At 43.8% G+C, this 14,699-nt stretch overlaps 1 protein-coding gene across 1 annotated transcript in view; it reads left to right on the top strand.

The window, feature by feature from the left end:
- The first annotated feature begins 10,997 nt into the window (after positions 1-10,997).
- MMP20 (matrix metallopeptidase 20) overlaps positions 10,998-14,699 on the top strand; it is a 62,019-nt gene continuing 58,317 nt past the window's right edge. The window contains exon 1 of the mRNA XM_040257844.1: positions 10,998-11,123. Coding sequence (XP_040113778.1) covers positions 10,998-11,123 — 126 coding nt within the window. The remainder of the gene's footprint in view (positions 11,124-14,699) is intronic.

Raw genomic sequence — 14,699 nt, forward strand, 5'->3', positions numbered from 1 at the left:
CATAGCGACAAAGGCCTGGGGCACTGCAGAGAAGACCCAGCCCAGCCAAAAATAAACAAACAAACAAACAAAAATCAATAATCTTTTGATGTTCTGACTGGAGTCCGTTGCACTGTTGCCTCTTTGTAGCAGTCTCCGCGAGTTATCTGAGATACTGTGTCCCAGGCTTAAGTCCTTAGTTTTGTCCACCAGATAAAACGTAACTCTCAACCATTAGGCTGCGCATTTTTTTCAGTCGACAGATAGAGCAATTTAAATTTGCTTTCACACTCTTTTACTAGTTCCTTGGAAAAACACTTCAAAGGAGTTCATGCTACGTGGGCCTGAGTCCTATTTTTCTGCATCTAAGCCTGAATGACTTAGATGATCATTTTTTAAATGTTTATTTAAAAATGTTTTTCCATTTTGAAGCAGCTTTAAGCTTACAGAAAAGTCGCAAGAAGAGTAGCAAGGATGCTCACCCAGAGATGTCATCCGAGGCCTGCTTTACGCTGGTCACGTCCTTTACAGCAGAGGATCCCAAAGGCACCTGGTCACCATGTGCCTCTAGGTTCCTACCACCTGGAGCAGCTCCTCAGTCTCTCCTCGCCAGTTGTCAACTGCAAAAACAAAAAAATCACGTGACACATCCAACCCAGAGCTCTTGAGTTCCCTTGCTCCCAAATTCACCTCCCCTGGTCTTTATCTCATTAAAAGGAAAAAAAAAAAAAAAAGATGTCCACTGAGTGCTAACAGGAGCTAAGATGTCTGACACTGTTCCAACAGCATTAAATGTCTTAGCATTTAATCCTCAGAGCATTTCTAGCAGGGATGTATAGTTACCACCATTTCTATTTTCCAAATGAGCAAAGTGAGGTGTAGAGGGTCTGAGCATAAGCTGCAGACCCCGTGCGTAACCTTCTCACAGCCCCTTAGCTAACGTCAGAGGCTGTGTGTGCTGTGTGTGTGTGTGACTCTTTGCGACGCCATGGACGGTAGCCAGCCAGGCTCCTCTATCCATGGGATTCTCCAGGCAAGAACACTGGAGTGAGTTGCCATTTCCTCCTCCAGGAGATCTTCCCGACCCAGGGATCAAACCCCAGTCTCCTGCATTGTAGGCAGACGCTTTACCGTCTGAGCCACCAGGGAAGTGTCAGAGCTTATCTACAGCCAATTCCTATCTCTTTATGGGGACATTTACTGTTTGGATGCTCCTGAAAAGGAATGTCCCAAGAGTAACTTCAACCAGTGAAGACAGGAATTACCAGATAAATAGCTCAGTTTCCTCCCACTTCCTGGGGAGTTCTGAAGTATGCTCTACATAGGGTCTCAGGGGTCCTCAGTGGGGCTGAACCCTCTGTGGGCACACAGTGGTAACTTTCCTGTTATTGTACCCTTTATTGCTTTTCTTCCCATCCCTGGGAAACAACACAGGATGCCCCTCTTGGCACTTCTGAGGATCACTGCACCTAAGTCATTTTTTCAGTGTCTACTTCTGCAGGAGACCTTAATTCCCCAGAGTCACACAGATACTTAGTGATGGAGTTAGGATTGAAACCCAGACAGACTGTCTCAAACTAACGTTCAAAATTGCCATGCCTCACTGCATTCCCTCACTACTTCCTCAGACATAACAAGATTCATTCTGGATTCTTGTCTGATCTATACTGGATCCATGCCATCAGCAAGCCCCAGAAGCTCTCTCTGGGTATACCCCAGATCTGACATGTTCTTCCCACCAGTGCCCCAGACAGGAAGCATATATCAGAGTCTCCTAGCAGGCCGGTTAGAACACCGCTTGCTGGGCCCCCAGCCCAGAGTTTCTTTCAGTAGGCCTTGAGGGGGCCAGGAATTTAGAAACCTCTCAGTGATGCTGATGTGGCTGGTCCAGGGACCAACTTGAAGAACACTTCTCTAGCCACCACCACTTTTTGCCTGGACACCAGGCTCCCAGCTGGTCTCCCTGCTCGGACTCACACGTCTCCAGAGCGGCCAGTCACCCCTATAGACGCACTGGCTGCACAGAGAGGCATCTACTCAACCCATCCTCCAGGCCTCCCCTTCCCGTGGAGAGCCTGAGTGGGACCCAAGTTTGCCAGGCTCGCCCTGCAGCCGCCCTGCCCCCTCCATCACACAGCCCTCACCCCCTCTGCTCTGGCCTCCGACTCTTCCTGGCTCTACCTGAGCCGACCGTTCCCTCTACCTGAAATGTTCCTCCCCCTCCACACAGAAGAGACTCACTCCCTCCTTACATTTAAATCTCTGCTTAAATGTCTCCTTCTCACTTCTGCATTCCCTGCATCCAGAACAGTACCTGAAACAAGTACAGGATACTCAAAAACATTTTTGAACACATATTGAAGAGGGGGGCTTCCCTGGTGGCTGAGAGGGTAAAGTGTCTGCCTGCAATGCAGGAGATCCAGGTCTGATCCCTGGGTCGGGAAGATCCCCTGGAGAAGGAAATGGCAACCCACTCCAGTGTTCTTGCCTGGAAAATCCCATGGATGGAGAAGCCTGGTGGGCTATAGTCCACAGGATCACAGGACTGAGTGACTTCCCTTTCTTTCTTTCTTTCTTTCTTGAAGAAGGGGATGGTGGGAGATATGTGTGGTAGATCCCTCAAAGTGATTGAATTTATTTTACATGCAGATAAAACTCTAAAGGAAAACAAAAATGGAGATTTCAAAAGAAACTTCTGGGCCAGCTATCAACTTCCAGAAACTGCTGATTTCTCCGCTGAAATAGATCTGTAATTTAAAGAACTGACTGCTAAAATGATTGGGCATGTGGTATGCGGTCTCATGGAACTTTTGACATCCCACCCGTCACACAGGCCACGGTAAACACACTGACTATCCGAACTCAAACGCTGATATTTTTGCATTACAGGCCCGGGATTTTACAGAATAAACAGAACGCTAACCATACTGACATGTGTGTCTCCTCAGTACTTGATCTAAGATAAACACAGCTGCTGGCACTCCGCCCAGGCCTCCTAGAACCCACCCCTCAGTGACCCCTTCCTGCCGTCCTTGGGCCCCACCAGTCTGTGCTGTGCGCTTCAGACCACTCTTTTCTGGAAATGCACACCCCGTCAGGTCATTGCCGGGGCAGAAATGCTCCCGTGGCTTCCCATCACAAACCCTTAATGTCTAGATGCGTTAGCCTGGCGCATGGGGCTCCATGATGTTGCCCAGTCTACCCCTCTCTGTGCCCTTTAAATAAACCGAGCAAGCTCTCCAAAGCTGTCCAAAGATCCAAAGCTCTCCAAGCTCTCCAAGCTCTGCTGTGGCGGCCCTAGGCTGGTGCCGGGCATTCTGTTCACCTTCTGCCTTCTGGATTTTGCCCACACTTGGCAGATCTGTGCCCTGCACAGATCAGTCCTGCCTTTGGATCTCAGCGTGGGGCAGAGCTCGCTCTCTGGGCTTGCATCGTGGCCCGCAGCTCCCCCAGCAAACTACCCCTGGCCTGGGGTAGGAACAGGTTTTATTTACCTTTTGTACCTCAGCCCTCAGCCTTGTACCAGCACATAGATTAAATGCAAGAGCTTTAGACTGGGAAAACAAATGAAGAATGGGCAAACAAATGAATAAGTAAAATATGCCATTGAGTTAGTTCATCATATAGGTTTTCTCAAATACAAACGGAAAGAGTATATGGATGTAGTCTTAGATGGTTCACTGTTCTTTTTTTGTGGCATACAAACGTCACACTTGTTTCAAGTATATCTGATGTACGTTATAAGTATAGACATACAATACAGTGATTCACAATTTGTAAATGTTTAGTTATTATAATATACTGGCTACATTCCCTGCGACGGACACTACTTCCTTGTTGCTTATTTGTTCTTTGTAGATTTATCTGCTTTTGCTCTTTGGCTGCATGCGGGTCCTTGGCTGCACGCGGGCTTTCTCTAGGTGCGGTGCGCAGCCCTCTCACTGCAGTGGGGCGCAGGCTCTATCTGTGCCGGCGTCCTAGGTGTTCAGCAGTTATGGCCTTCACGGTTAGTTGCTCTGGTCACGCAGGATCTTCCCAGGCCAGGGATCAAACAGTGTTCCTTGCATTGCAAGGCCGTTTTTCTTCTTTTCTTTTCACTAATTGATTTATTTTAATTGGAGGCTAATTACTTTATAATAGTGTGCTGATTTTTGCCAAACATCAGCATGAATCAGCCATGGGTGTACATGTGTCCCCCATCCTGAACCCCCCCCAACCTCCCTCCCCATCTCATCCCGCTGGGTCATCCCAGTTGCACCAGCCCTGAGCGCCCTGTCTAATGCATCGAACCTGGACTGGCAATCTATTTCACATATGATAATACACATGTTTCAATGCTATTCTCTCAGATCGTCCTACCCTCGCCTTCTCCCACAGAGTCCAAAAGACTGTTCTATACATCTGTGTCTCTTTTGCTGTCTCATATATAGGCTCATCATTACCATCTTTCTAAATTCCATATATATGTATTAGTATACTGTATTGGTGTTTTTCTTTCTGACTTACTTCACTCTGTATAATAGGCATTTTTCTTTGACCACTGGACCACCAGGAAAGGCCCCCTTGTACCTTATTTTATGCCTAATGGTTTGTACCTCTTAGTCCCCTCCCCCAAACAGCCCCTCCCCTTTCTCTCTTCTCACTGATGACCATTAGCTTGCTCTGTGCATCTGAAATTTTCACTATTTTTTTAAACGTATGGTCGAATTAGAGGGAGATTTACAAACACATTTATGTATAAGACCTTCCACCTTAACACTACTGCTGCCATTTCTCCAGGTATTCTCTTTTGCCTTTATGTGGCGATGGCACCCCACTCCAGTACTCTTGCCTGGAAAATCCCATGGGCGGAGGAGCCTGGTAGGCTGCAGTCCATGGGGTCGCTGAGGGTCGGACACAACTGAGCGACTTCACTTTCACTTTTCACTTTCATGCACTGGAGAAGGAAATAGCAACCCACTCCAGTGTTCTTGCCTGGAGAATCCCAGGGACGGGGGAGCCTGATGGAATGTAGCCAGTATATTATAATAACTAAACATTTACAATAGCTATATGGAGAATCCCAGGGACGGGGGAGCCGTCTATGGGGTCGCATAGAGTTGGACACGACTGAAGTGACTTAGCAGCAGCATGTATATTTTTTTTAGCAGACTGAAACAAATTTGTGCAATTCTGTGATTTCCTTTTTTGGTTGAAATTGTTTCTTTAGTATTTTATGCATTGCTGTTTCCTTTCTAATGACTAAATTATACAGTCTTGAGTTGCCATCACTTATATAACCACTTCCCTATTTTTAGACATTTAGGTTGTCTCCAAGTTTTTGCTGTTATCACTAAGAATAAAATAAACACTTCGGATTTTATTCTTTTAAATTATGTTCTCAATGAGAGTTCTGAGGATTACACAAAATGTTCAAAAAAGTATGAACCCTTATATGGTTCTTGATACATAGTGATTTTAGGATTCTATCAGTTTGCAGCATTTTTACAAGTCAGACATTCAAAGTGGAGTATGTTTATTTGAGAAGTATGAAAGAAAGACTATGGTAATGCTGGTGGCTGATTTGCTACGAGCCTGTCTCCCTTGCAAGGCATTCTCCCAGACTGTGCCTGAACCCCTCAGAAGTCCAGAGATCCAATCATTTATCAAAGCTGAATTCACTAGAGATTGAGATGCAGAAACCAGGAATGTAGAAACCACACCTGAAAGTGCTCAGGAACTGCTGGGCAGCTGGAGTCAGCCAGGCAGTCCTCTCCTAGCCAACTTGAGCCCAGTGCTCCCAAGGACACTGCCTGGCCCACGCACACATGCATATAGGCTTCCGGTAACTGTCAAGAACACAGGTATTGAGCTCTGACAAATTTGGATTAAAATCATGGAGCCATCAATTAGCATCTATAGATAGTCCAACTAATTATTTACCCTCCCTAAGCCTAAAGTGTCTTCATGGGAAAAATGGAGTGTTCTACACTTTTGGAGGAAGTGTACAGAGGGTGCTTGGCTCAAAGTGTGGTGTCTAACAAGGGTTTAATAATACCTTAGGGTAATGTTACACACGTTTGTTTGATTCACCATATGGGTTGAGTAAAATTTATCCCTCTGAGGACAATCATTTCTCGTATTCTTAGCTTTAATCATTCAATCATTCATTCATGCATGCAATCACTTATTCAACTACTTTTGAATACCTATTTTGTGCCAGACACTATTTTATGTACTAGAGATATTGTTGCAGAGAAAATATAGAGTCCTTATCCTTATGGAGCTTACATTCTAGTATTGAGTCTCAGACAAAACATATTTAAACAACATGTAGCATAGCTGTCTGTGGGGTCGTACAGAGTTGGACACAACTGAAGCAACTTAGCAGCAGCAGCAGCAGCATATCAATATGTACATTTAATGATGTGACGCTTTGTTTTTTCCCACAACTGTTATTTTAATCAATGGTCAATTCAATAACCAATGGTATCTTAGAAGTTAGAAAATGACATATGTTCATTTTTTTATTAATTAATCACAATATTTCTGGGGAATTTTTGCAAATCATGGCAAAAAGCAATTCTGAAACCTATTCAGAATTGGACTGAATACTAAGCTTCTTAAGCTATTTTAATCCTCTCAACATCCCTCTGAGATAGATACTACCCCACTCCCCGATTTTATAATGCAGAAGATAGTTTAGGAGGGTTCACAGATTGTAATAGACATTTTCTGGGTTTGGTTATGATTTGTTCTTTGACTGCCCAGCACCACTGTTCTCTCCGGGGGATATTGCCATTATATACATTATATATATAATCAGTGATCTCTATGGAAGGTGTCCTGCCTTTTAGTGTGGAGACATGCTTGTTGACCCTGAACGTCAAGGTAAGAACACTGACCCAACCTAAACAACAGAATCTCTCATTAAAGACTCTGAATGCTGTGGGAGAGAGAAAAAGATAATCAGAAACCAGAGCCCCGCAGCATGGCCTTGACTGTCCAGCTGGGCCTGTGCCCGGCTGTAAGATGCCCGGGTCCCAGCCACAGAGCACTCCTTGGCTTTGGTTTCTGCTGCCCTTATTTCTGCTGGTTCTCCAAGCCTGATGTGCCAGCCTTCCTGGAAGTCCTCTCAGATGCCTGATATCCTTTAAAAACTGAATTATCCAAACAGATTTTCATAGCTTGAAACTTAATAACACTAACTAATAATACATTTAGAAAGCGACCGAGTCAATATTTAATTTTAGGTCTGTCTAAAAACAGAACCCCTTAAGTAAGTCAACTGGGCAAGCAGTAATTTATTCAACAATTATCCATCATATTCACAGCAGGCACCATCTCAGCAACCTAAATGCTGAGGATTTACTAAAACCTCCATGGAATCAAGGGCTTCCCAGGTGGTGCTAGTGGTAAAAAACCTGCCTGCCAATACAGGAGAGTTAAGTGATGTGTGTTCGATCCCTGGGTTGGAAAGATCCCTTGGCATAGGAAATTACAACCCACTCCAGTATTTTTGCCTGGAGAGAGAAGACAAGAATCCCATGGACAGAGAAGCCTGGTGGGCTATAGTCCATGGGGTCCAAAGAGTCAGACATTAGTGATCACACCATGGAATAGAGTTCAGCGAGAGTCTAAAAAAGAGCAATTATTTGCAGTGAACTTGATTCTATAATTTGAAATACTTAGCCCCTTATATTAGTGGTATATGGAAACCTAAGTTCTGTATAAACTTTCTACAACGTCTGCAGGATCCCAAAACATCAACCCAAACATCAGTAAACATGAAACAGATTGTCAGCCTCCAATCTTCATATTATTTTTATCACCCAATTTTTCTACAGATACTGTGCTTTCCACATTTCTCTGTGATATGGTTTCTCATTTCATTACCTTTTAGTCATTGACTTGCTTTGATATGACCTCTTTAGCTTGGAATGATTTGGATTTAACTTAGGCTTGACACAAAAATGGTAGAAAGCAAGTTTTTTCTCCCCTGTGAAGAGAGAAAATACCTAGAAATTATCAGCTTTTGTAGTTAACAATCAAAGGGTCATACTTGAGAGTATTGAGATTTATTAAGCTCATGCAAATGAAAACTGCATGCTGGAATCTTCTAGAAATATCTAGATCATACCTTGTATTAGTTGCTCAGTTGTGTCTGACTCTTTGTGACCCCAGGGGCTTTGGCCCCCCAGGCTCCTCTGTCCATAGAATTCTCCAGGCAAAAATACTGGAGTGGATAGCCATTCACTTCTCCAGGGCATCTTCCCAACCCAGGAAATCGAACCCAGGCCTCGTGCATTGCAGGCAGATTCTTTACCATCTGAGCCACCATGGAAGCCCAGATCATACCTTATACGCAGTTATTTTCCTCAATTTGCATCCAAAAATGGAATTTCGTAAACTCTTTGGAGTTCTGGAAATGAGAGCGTTTTCTCTCAATTGGTCCAGAATTTCTCGCTACCATTCCTCCACTTCCTGTCTGCAGTGGACCCTCATGTTAAACTGGAACAGTAGTGTGGGGAGAAAACAGGGGAATGAGATGATCAAATGGAGGGAAGTTTCAAGGACTCATTTATTCTTTGTTTTTCAGTTGTGGCAGCTGTTATGAAGTTATAGTAGTAAGTAGTACTGTAGAAGATAGGAGAATATATAGATGGAAATTTTGAATGATTATTGTAATAGTCTTTTCCTTTCCTCAGGCCAAAAAGTGGCAATGAGTATATGTGTGTATGTTCATTCATTCATTTATAAAACAACCTTAAGTGAGACTTGTATCATTCATTCTCAAGGAACAGTATAATTTAGTTAGTTGAACTAGTCTACTAGATCTGTGATTTTCTTTTTTCTTCTGAGGATCATGTTTTGTGTATCTCACAGCATATGATGGAGATAATGTTCACATGTATAAAAAATTCTCACCAAGCACTTGGGATTATTCACCAGACCCCCATACATGGCCTGTAACTCCACTATTTTCTCTTCATGTAGGAAAATATATCACCATAAAACACAGCAAGAGAGAGAGAGAGATCACCTAGGAATAACCTTGAATCTAATCATACTTATTCTAATATCTAAGTAAGACATTCACATATTTTTATCTATCACCTAACAAATGTTAGTGTTAAATTATTTGCAACAGACTTCGCAAATGACTTTAAATACAAGAAATGCCACACTGTTGCAGATGGCAAGGGTGACACTGAATACTGTCTGTGACCAGGACGTTTTTGGCATTTTGTATATATTGTTCATTTCATCCCATATTTCATAATCCTGTTTGCTCAGTTACTCCAATGGTTTTCCAAGCGTGCATCAGAATAACCTGCACAGCTTGTTAGAACATATCTCCTGGGCCCTAGTCCCAGAGTTTCTGATTCAGTAATTCTGGGTGGGGCCTGAGAATTTACATTTCCAACAAGTTTCCTAGTAATAGTTATGCTACTGGTCTAGGAACTACATTTTGAGATTCATTGATTGAGTCATTCATATATCCATCAGTCAAACCAGGCAATCCTAAAGGAAATCCACCCTGAATAGTCACTGGGAGGACTCATGCTGAAGTTGAAGCTCCAATACTGTGGCCACCTGATGTGAAGAGCTGACTCCTTGGAGAAGACCCTGATGCTAGGAAAGATTGAAGGCAGGGGGAGAAGGGAGTGGCAGAGGATGAGATGGTTGGACACCATCATTGACTCAATGGATATGAGTATGAGCAAGCTCCAGGAGATGGTGAAGGACAGGGGACCTGGCATGCTGCTGTCCAGGGCATCACAAAGAGTCAGATACAACTGGGCAACTGAATAATAGCACATATATTGAAAAAACATTAATTAAAAGCCTACCTAGTGCCTGGTATCAAAGTAAAAAGATAAATTGAACATTATTTTGTAAGAGCTGATGTCTACTGAGCATTCTGCTTTGTTATGACCTGATTTACTCCTTTATAACAATTCTTCGAAGTAAGCATCTTTTCCCCCGTTTTTCAGGAGAAATTATATAGCTGAAAAACATTAAGTAACCTGCTCAAAGTCATATGGACAAGTGTCAGAACTAGCATTTGAACCCAGATCTACTGGATGCAAGTGGTGCCCACAGACATCATGCTGCCTGCTGGGCTACCTCTGTAATGTGACGAGCTTGTACACAGCATTAGTTAGTCTTTGGCAGATTAAAACAAACTGATGTTCAGAGGTTACATAACTTGTCCAAAATCACACAGCTAGAAAGTCTCTTAAATGAAATTTAATCTCTATTTGATGCCAAAGTGATTTTGCACCACTTCTGCATGCTATCTTTAAGTCACGATTCATCTAAATCAGAGCCAGGAAAAAGAGTATGACTCTAGTTAACCAGAGTGCACAGAGAATGCGGAATTTAATATTTCATTTAACAAAGAACAACTCTCTTGTGCTAACTTATTCAAAAGCTTTCTAACAGTTACCAGTGTACCTTGCAACCTAAGTCAGCACAGAATAATGTACTGTTTCCTTGATGACTCAGGATCTTACGTGTCCCAGCACCATCATTATAAGCAGCATTTGTTTCTGAGAAATGTCCAAGTGAATGCAGAAGAAGGTGATAGGGGTGAGCGTGTGGGGAGCCCAGAATTACTGAGGACAAATTAAAGTATATTCTATTCATTTACCTTTCCTGCAAGTAGAATGGACAAGGCCCCAAACTGAGACTTACCAAAGGTTTCACTTGAGATGGGCTCAGATTAATCCTGTTTACTCCAATTCGTGGAATTATTAATAGCTGACAAACTGCATTAAAAGTGATTGTTTTTCCTCCTTTTGCCACTTGGTAAATGGCAAAGAATGAAGCTTTCCCTGACTCCTGTGTCCTACTGTGTTACCCCGTCATCAGGGGAGAAAGGAGCTGTATAATTACCTTTTGAGACATGAATCATCCTTACTCTGAGGGCCCAGACCTGTTTGACTCTATAAAAGCAGCTCAAGATTGAAGTGCAAACATGCACTGTCTCGCGTCCCCTAGGGTTGCTATAATTACCGATCCGCCAAGAGGAGATGAAGGTGCTCCCTGCATCTGGCCTTGCTGTCCTCCTCATCACTGCTCTGAAGTTTTCCACCGCAGCCCCCTCCCTACTTGCAGCCTCCCCCAGGACCTCAAGGAACAACTACCGCCTTGCACAGGTTGGTGAATCTTTGCACAATTCCCTCTTCCCCCTCCTGCCCCAGAAAATCTAAAGGGGATAATAATAAGAAAATCAGGAATATCTGTTGTGGTTTTGAAATCATCTTCTAAGTCCACTGAAATCTGATGGACATGATTCCCTGTACAGCTAAGACTGGTGTCTAGTACACACTGAGTATCTGTGTTGCAAGATTGCATAAATACATGAATGAATATCTATCCAGGTATTTTGCTGCACACAGAATTTGAGGGGGCTTGCAAAAATATAAGCATTACAGAAAGACAAAGAAGTGTTTGAGGAACAACGTAGAAGGAAAACTAAGGGCAGAAAAATAAAACAACAAAGTGTAAGATTTGCACAGTAGCTGCTGCTGCTAAGTCACTTCAGTCATGTCCGACTCTGTGAGACCCCAGAGACGGCAGCCCACCTGGCTCCCCCGTCCCTGGGATTCTCCAGGCAAGAACACTGGAGTGGGTTGCCATTTGCTTCTCCAATGCATGAAAGTAGAAAGTCAAAGTGAAGTCGCTCAGTCATGTTTGACTCTTCGAGACCCCATGGACTGCAGCCCACCAGGCTCCTCCATCAATGGGATTTTCCAGGCAAGAGTACTGGAGTGGGGTGCCATCGCCTTCTCCATTGCACAGTAGAGGTGGGTTGCAAATTTAGTGCTAAGATTCCTAACAGTCACAACAGAAAGATTTCCTGAGTTCACTTTTCAGAAAAATGGCTTTTATACTCAGGGCAAACTTGATCAAAATTTGAGGTGAACCAAATTTTTCTTGGATGCCAACCCACTTCTCATGCCAAGGTCTTTCCTCTCTAAAGCATATTCCCAAAGCCCCTTATTTACTTACACTTTCTGTATCTTTCTCTTTTAAAATCTCTCCCAACTGACTGTTGGCAAGGATCGAATACAAATAATTCATTCAGCATACCAGAATTCCTTCAAAGACTAAGAGTGACTCAAAGTGATTCAATGTATATTTGCTTCCAAGTGTTTTTTGGGTGTTTTTTTTGGGGGGTGGGGGAGGTGGGAGGGATTTTTTTGCTTTTGTTTTATTTACATTTAAAACAAAGGTGTCAAACTTTAGCCCAAAGAAATAAATCTTCAGTGGAGGAATTTTCAGTGAAATGTGTGTAGTGAGACATTTTTGCACCAGGGCCTCTGATCTGTGTATCTGTCACAAAGACAGCACACTTGTAATTGCAGCCCTGCTGGGGACTGCTTTCCTACCTGCCAGGCCACACTCGTGGGCTGCTTCTTCTGTACACACCGCGTGTCCCTACTGATGGCTCACGCCACTCTTGCTTTCTAACTGATCAGTCCTCCTGCCACACCGATCGTTCAACGTTTTGAATATCAGCCCTCCATATAAACAGCACAGTGGATGCCGAGTACAGACTTGTTGAGTTGAACGTTCTTTGACTTGAAACCACTTTCAGATGAACTAAATTCTAAATAACATATCTCAGAATATTAACTGGGTCTATTTCCAATCGTATTTTGCCACCAGGCTTTGCCTCCCTTCTCCTGACATGTAATTGTTGCTTACCCAGTTTCAGGCCACTGGACCTCCAGAAGGAGTGTCATGCTGAGGTTAGAACTGATCTGGTGGCTGAAAATTGTGGTTTTGTCCAGGTTCAGACAAGCTATGGTCATTGGGCCCAAACCAGCCACCCTTGTTTGTTTACAAATCATCTACTGCATTTGTACCACAATGGTGGAAATCACGTGATGAAACAGAAAATATTAATTATCGGACCTTTCAGAAAACAGTTAACTGACCCCATAGTGGTCTACGTAGGAGTAAGGCCAGTGAGCCTTGAAAGAAATCTGTCCTTGCTAAGAGTATTGGGAAAGAATTAGGTGTTCTTGGAATGTTAGGGGTCTCTAGTGACCCCCTGGGGTTTCTCTGGTGACTCAGATGGTAAAGAATGTGCCTGCAGTGTGGGAGACCTGGGTTTGATCCCTGGGTGGGGAAGATCCCGCGGAGAAGGGAATGGCAACCCACTCCAGTATTCTTGCCTGGGAAATCCCACGGACAGAAGAACCTGGAGGGCTACAATCCAAGGGATTGCAGAGTCAGACACGACTGAGCAACTAACACTGTCACTTTCACAGTGACCCTTTATCCTTTCTCTCCAAAGCAAGCCAGCCCCCTTCAGTCTCCCTTACGACATACTTTGAAAGACCTTCGACCAAGGATCAAGGAAACTTGTTGACACCTGGCAAACAGGACTTCTCCTGCCTGCAGCGGCCCTAGGCATCAGCTCCAGGAAGGAAAGGGTATCACTCTTCAGCAGACTGGTATGATCTAGGCAAACCTCCTAAGTGCATCCCAATGACTAGAAAGAATTACTGTCCCACCTTATAGTTTAAAGAAATAGCTAACAACTCAGGCAACAATACAACAAGTGAAACGACATGAAAATAGACTTATTTCATAAAATAGCTTAAGTTTATTCATTTAGCAATTATTTATTGAATGGCTTCCCTAATAGCTCAGTTGGTGAAAGAATCTGCCTGCAATGCAGGAGACCCCGGTTCGATTCCTGGGTCAGAAAGATCCGCTGGAGAAGGGATAGGCTACCCATTCCAGCTTTCTTGGGCTTCCCTGGTGGCTCAGCTGGTAAAGAATCCCCCTGCAGTGCAGGAGACCTGGGTTTAATCCTTGGGTCGGGAAGATCCCCTGGAGGAGGGAAAAGCTACCCACTCCAGTATTCTGGCCTGGAGAATTCCATGGACTGTATAGTCCATGGGATCGCAAAGAGTTGGATATGACTGAGCAACTTTCACTTTCACCCTTTCACTTGCTATATGCTATGTGCCAAGGTATGTCCTAAGCACTCGAGAAACATCAATGAACAAAACAAGTAAAGTTCCTGTGCTTCCAGCACTGACATGGGCATGATGGAGGAGTGCGAAGAGCTGGAAGGAGACAAGCCAGGCAATCAAAAAGTGTCCATGTGATATTAAAAAATAAATTTACCAGGATGATAGAGAGTTACTAGGGCCATGGAGGGGGAGGGAGGCATTCTCACCTGAGTAGTCCAGGAAGGCATTTCTGAGGATGGGATATTTGCAATGAACCTGAACTCTGTAAAGAACTATGTGGACCTGAACTTCTCAGTCGTGTGAAGATCTGGAGACAGAGCTGTCCAGGCAGAGGAAAGAGCGAGTGCAGCAGCCTGGGGCAGCAGGCCAGATCACAGGACACCACTGAGTCCAGAGTCAGGCCAGCACACACCGGGGCCTGGGCCTCCACCCTGCTCGCTTCTCTCTCGATCGCTCACCAAGAGCGGGCAAACTGTGCCTGGGAACTCCAGGCAGGAAATATTTCCAAGTGCAAGTCACCTCTTCCTCCACCCAGGAACACAATAGTCTACTCTTGCAAAGATAAACAGGTTTTTAATTGATTTATTTCATGCCCGCTTGTATCTTTTCAATTCTCATTGGCTAATTATCACAAAGGCTTGGGAAAAGATGAAATAATTAGTCTCATCGTCCAGAGTTTCAGCCTATTGTTTGTTTGTTTTTAAATAGTAATATCAATATGACATTTAATACAGGCTG

The sequence above is a fragment of the Oryx dammah genome, unplaced genomic scaffold (genome assembly GCF_014754425.2).
Source record: "Oryx dammah isolate SB20612 unplaced genomic scaffold, SCBI_Odam_1.1 HiC_scaffold_17, whole genome shotgun sequence".
Lineage (NCBI taxonomy): Eukaryota > Metazoa > Chordata > Mammalia > Artiodactyla > Bovidae > Oryx > Oryx dammah.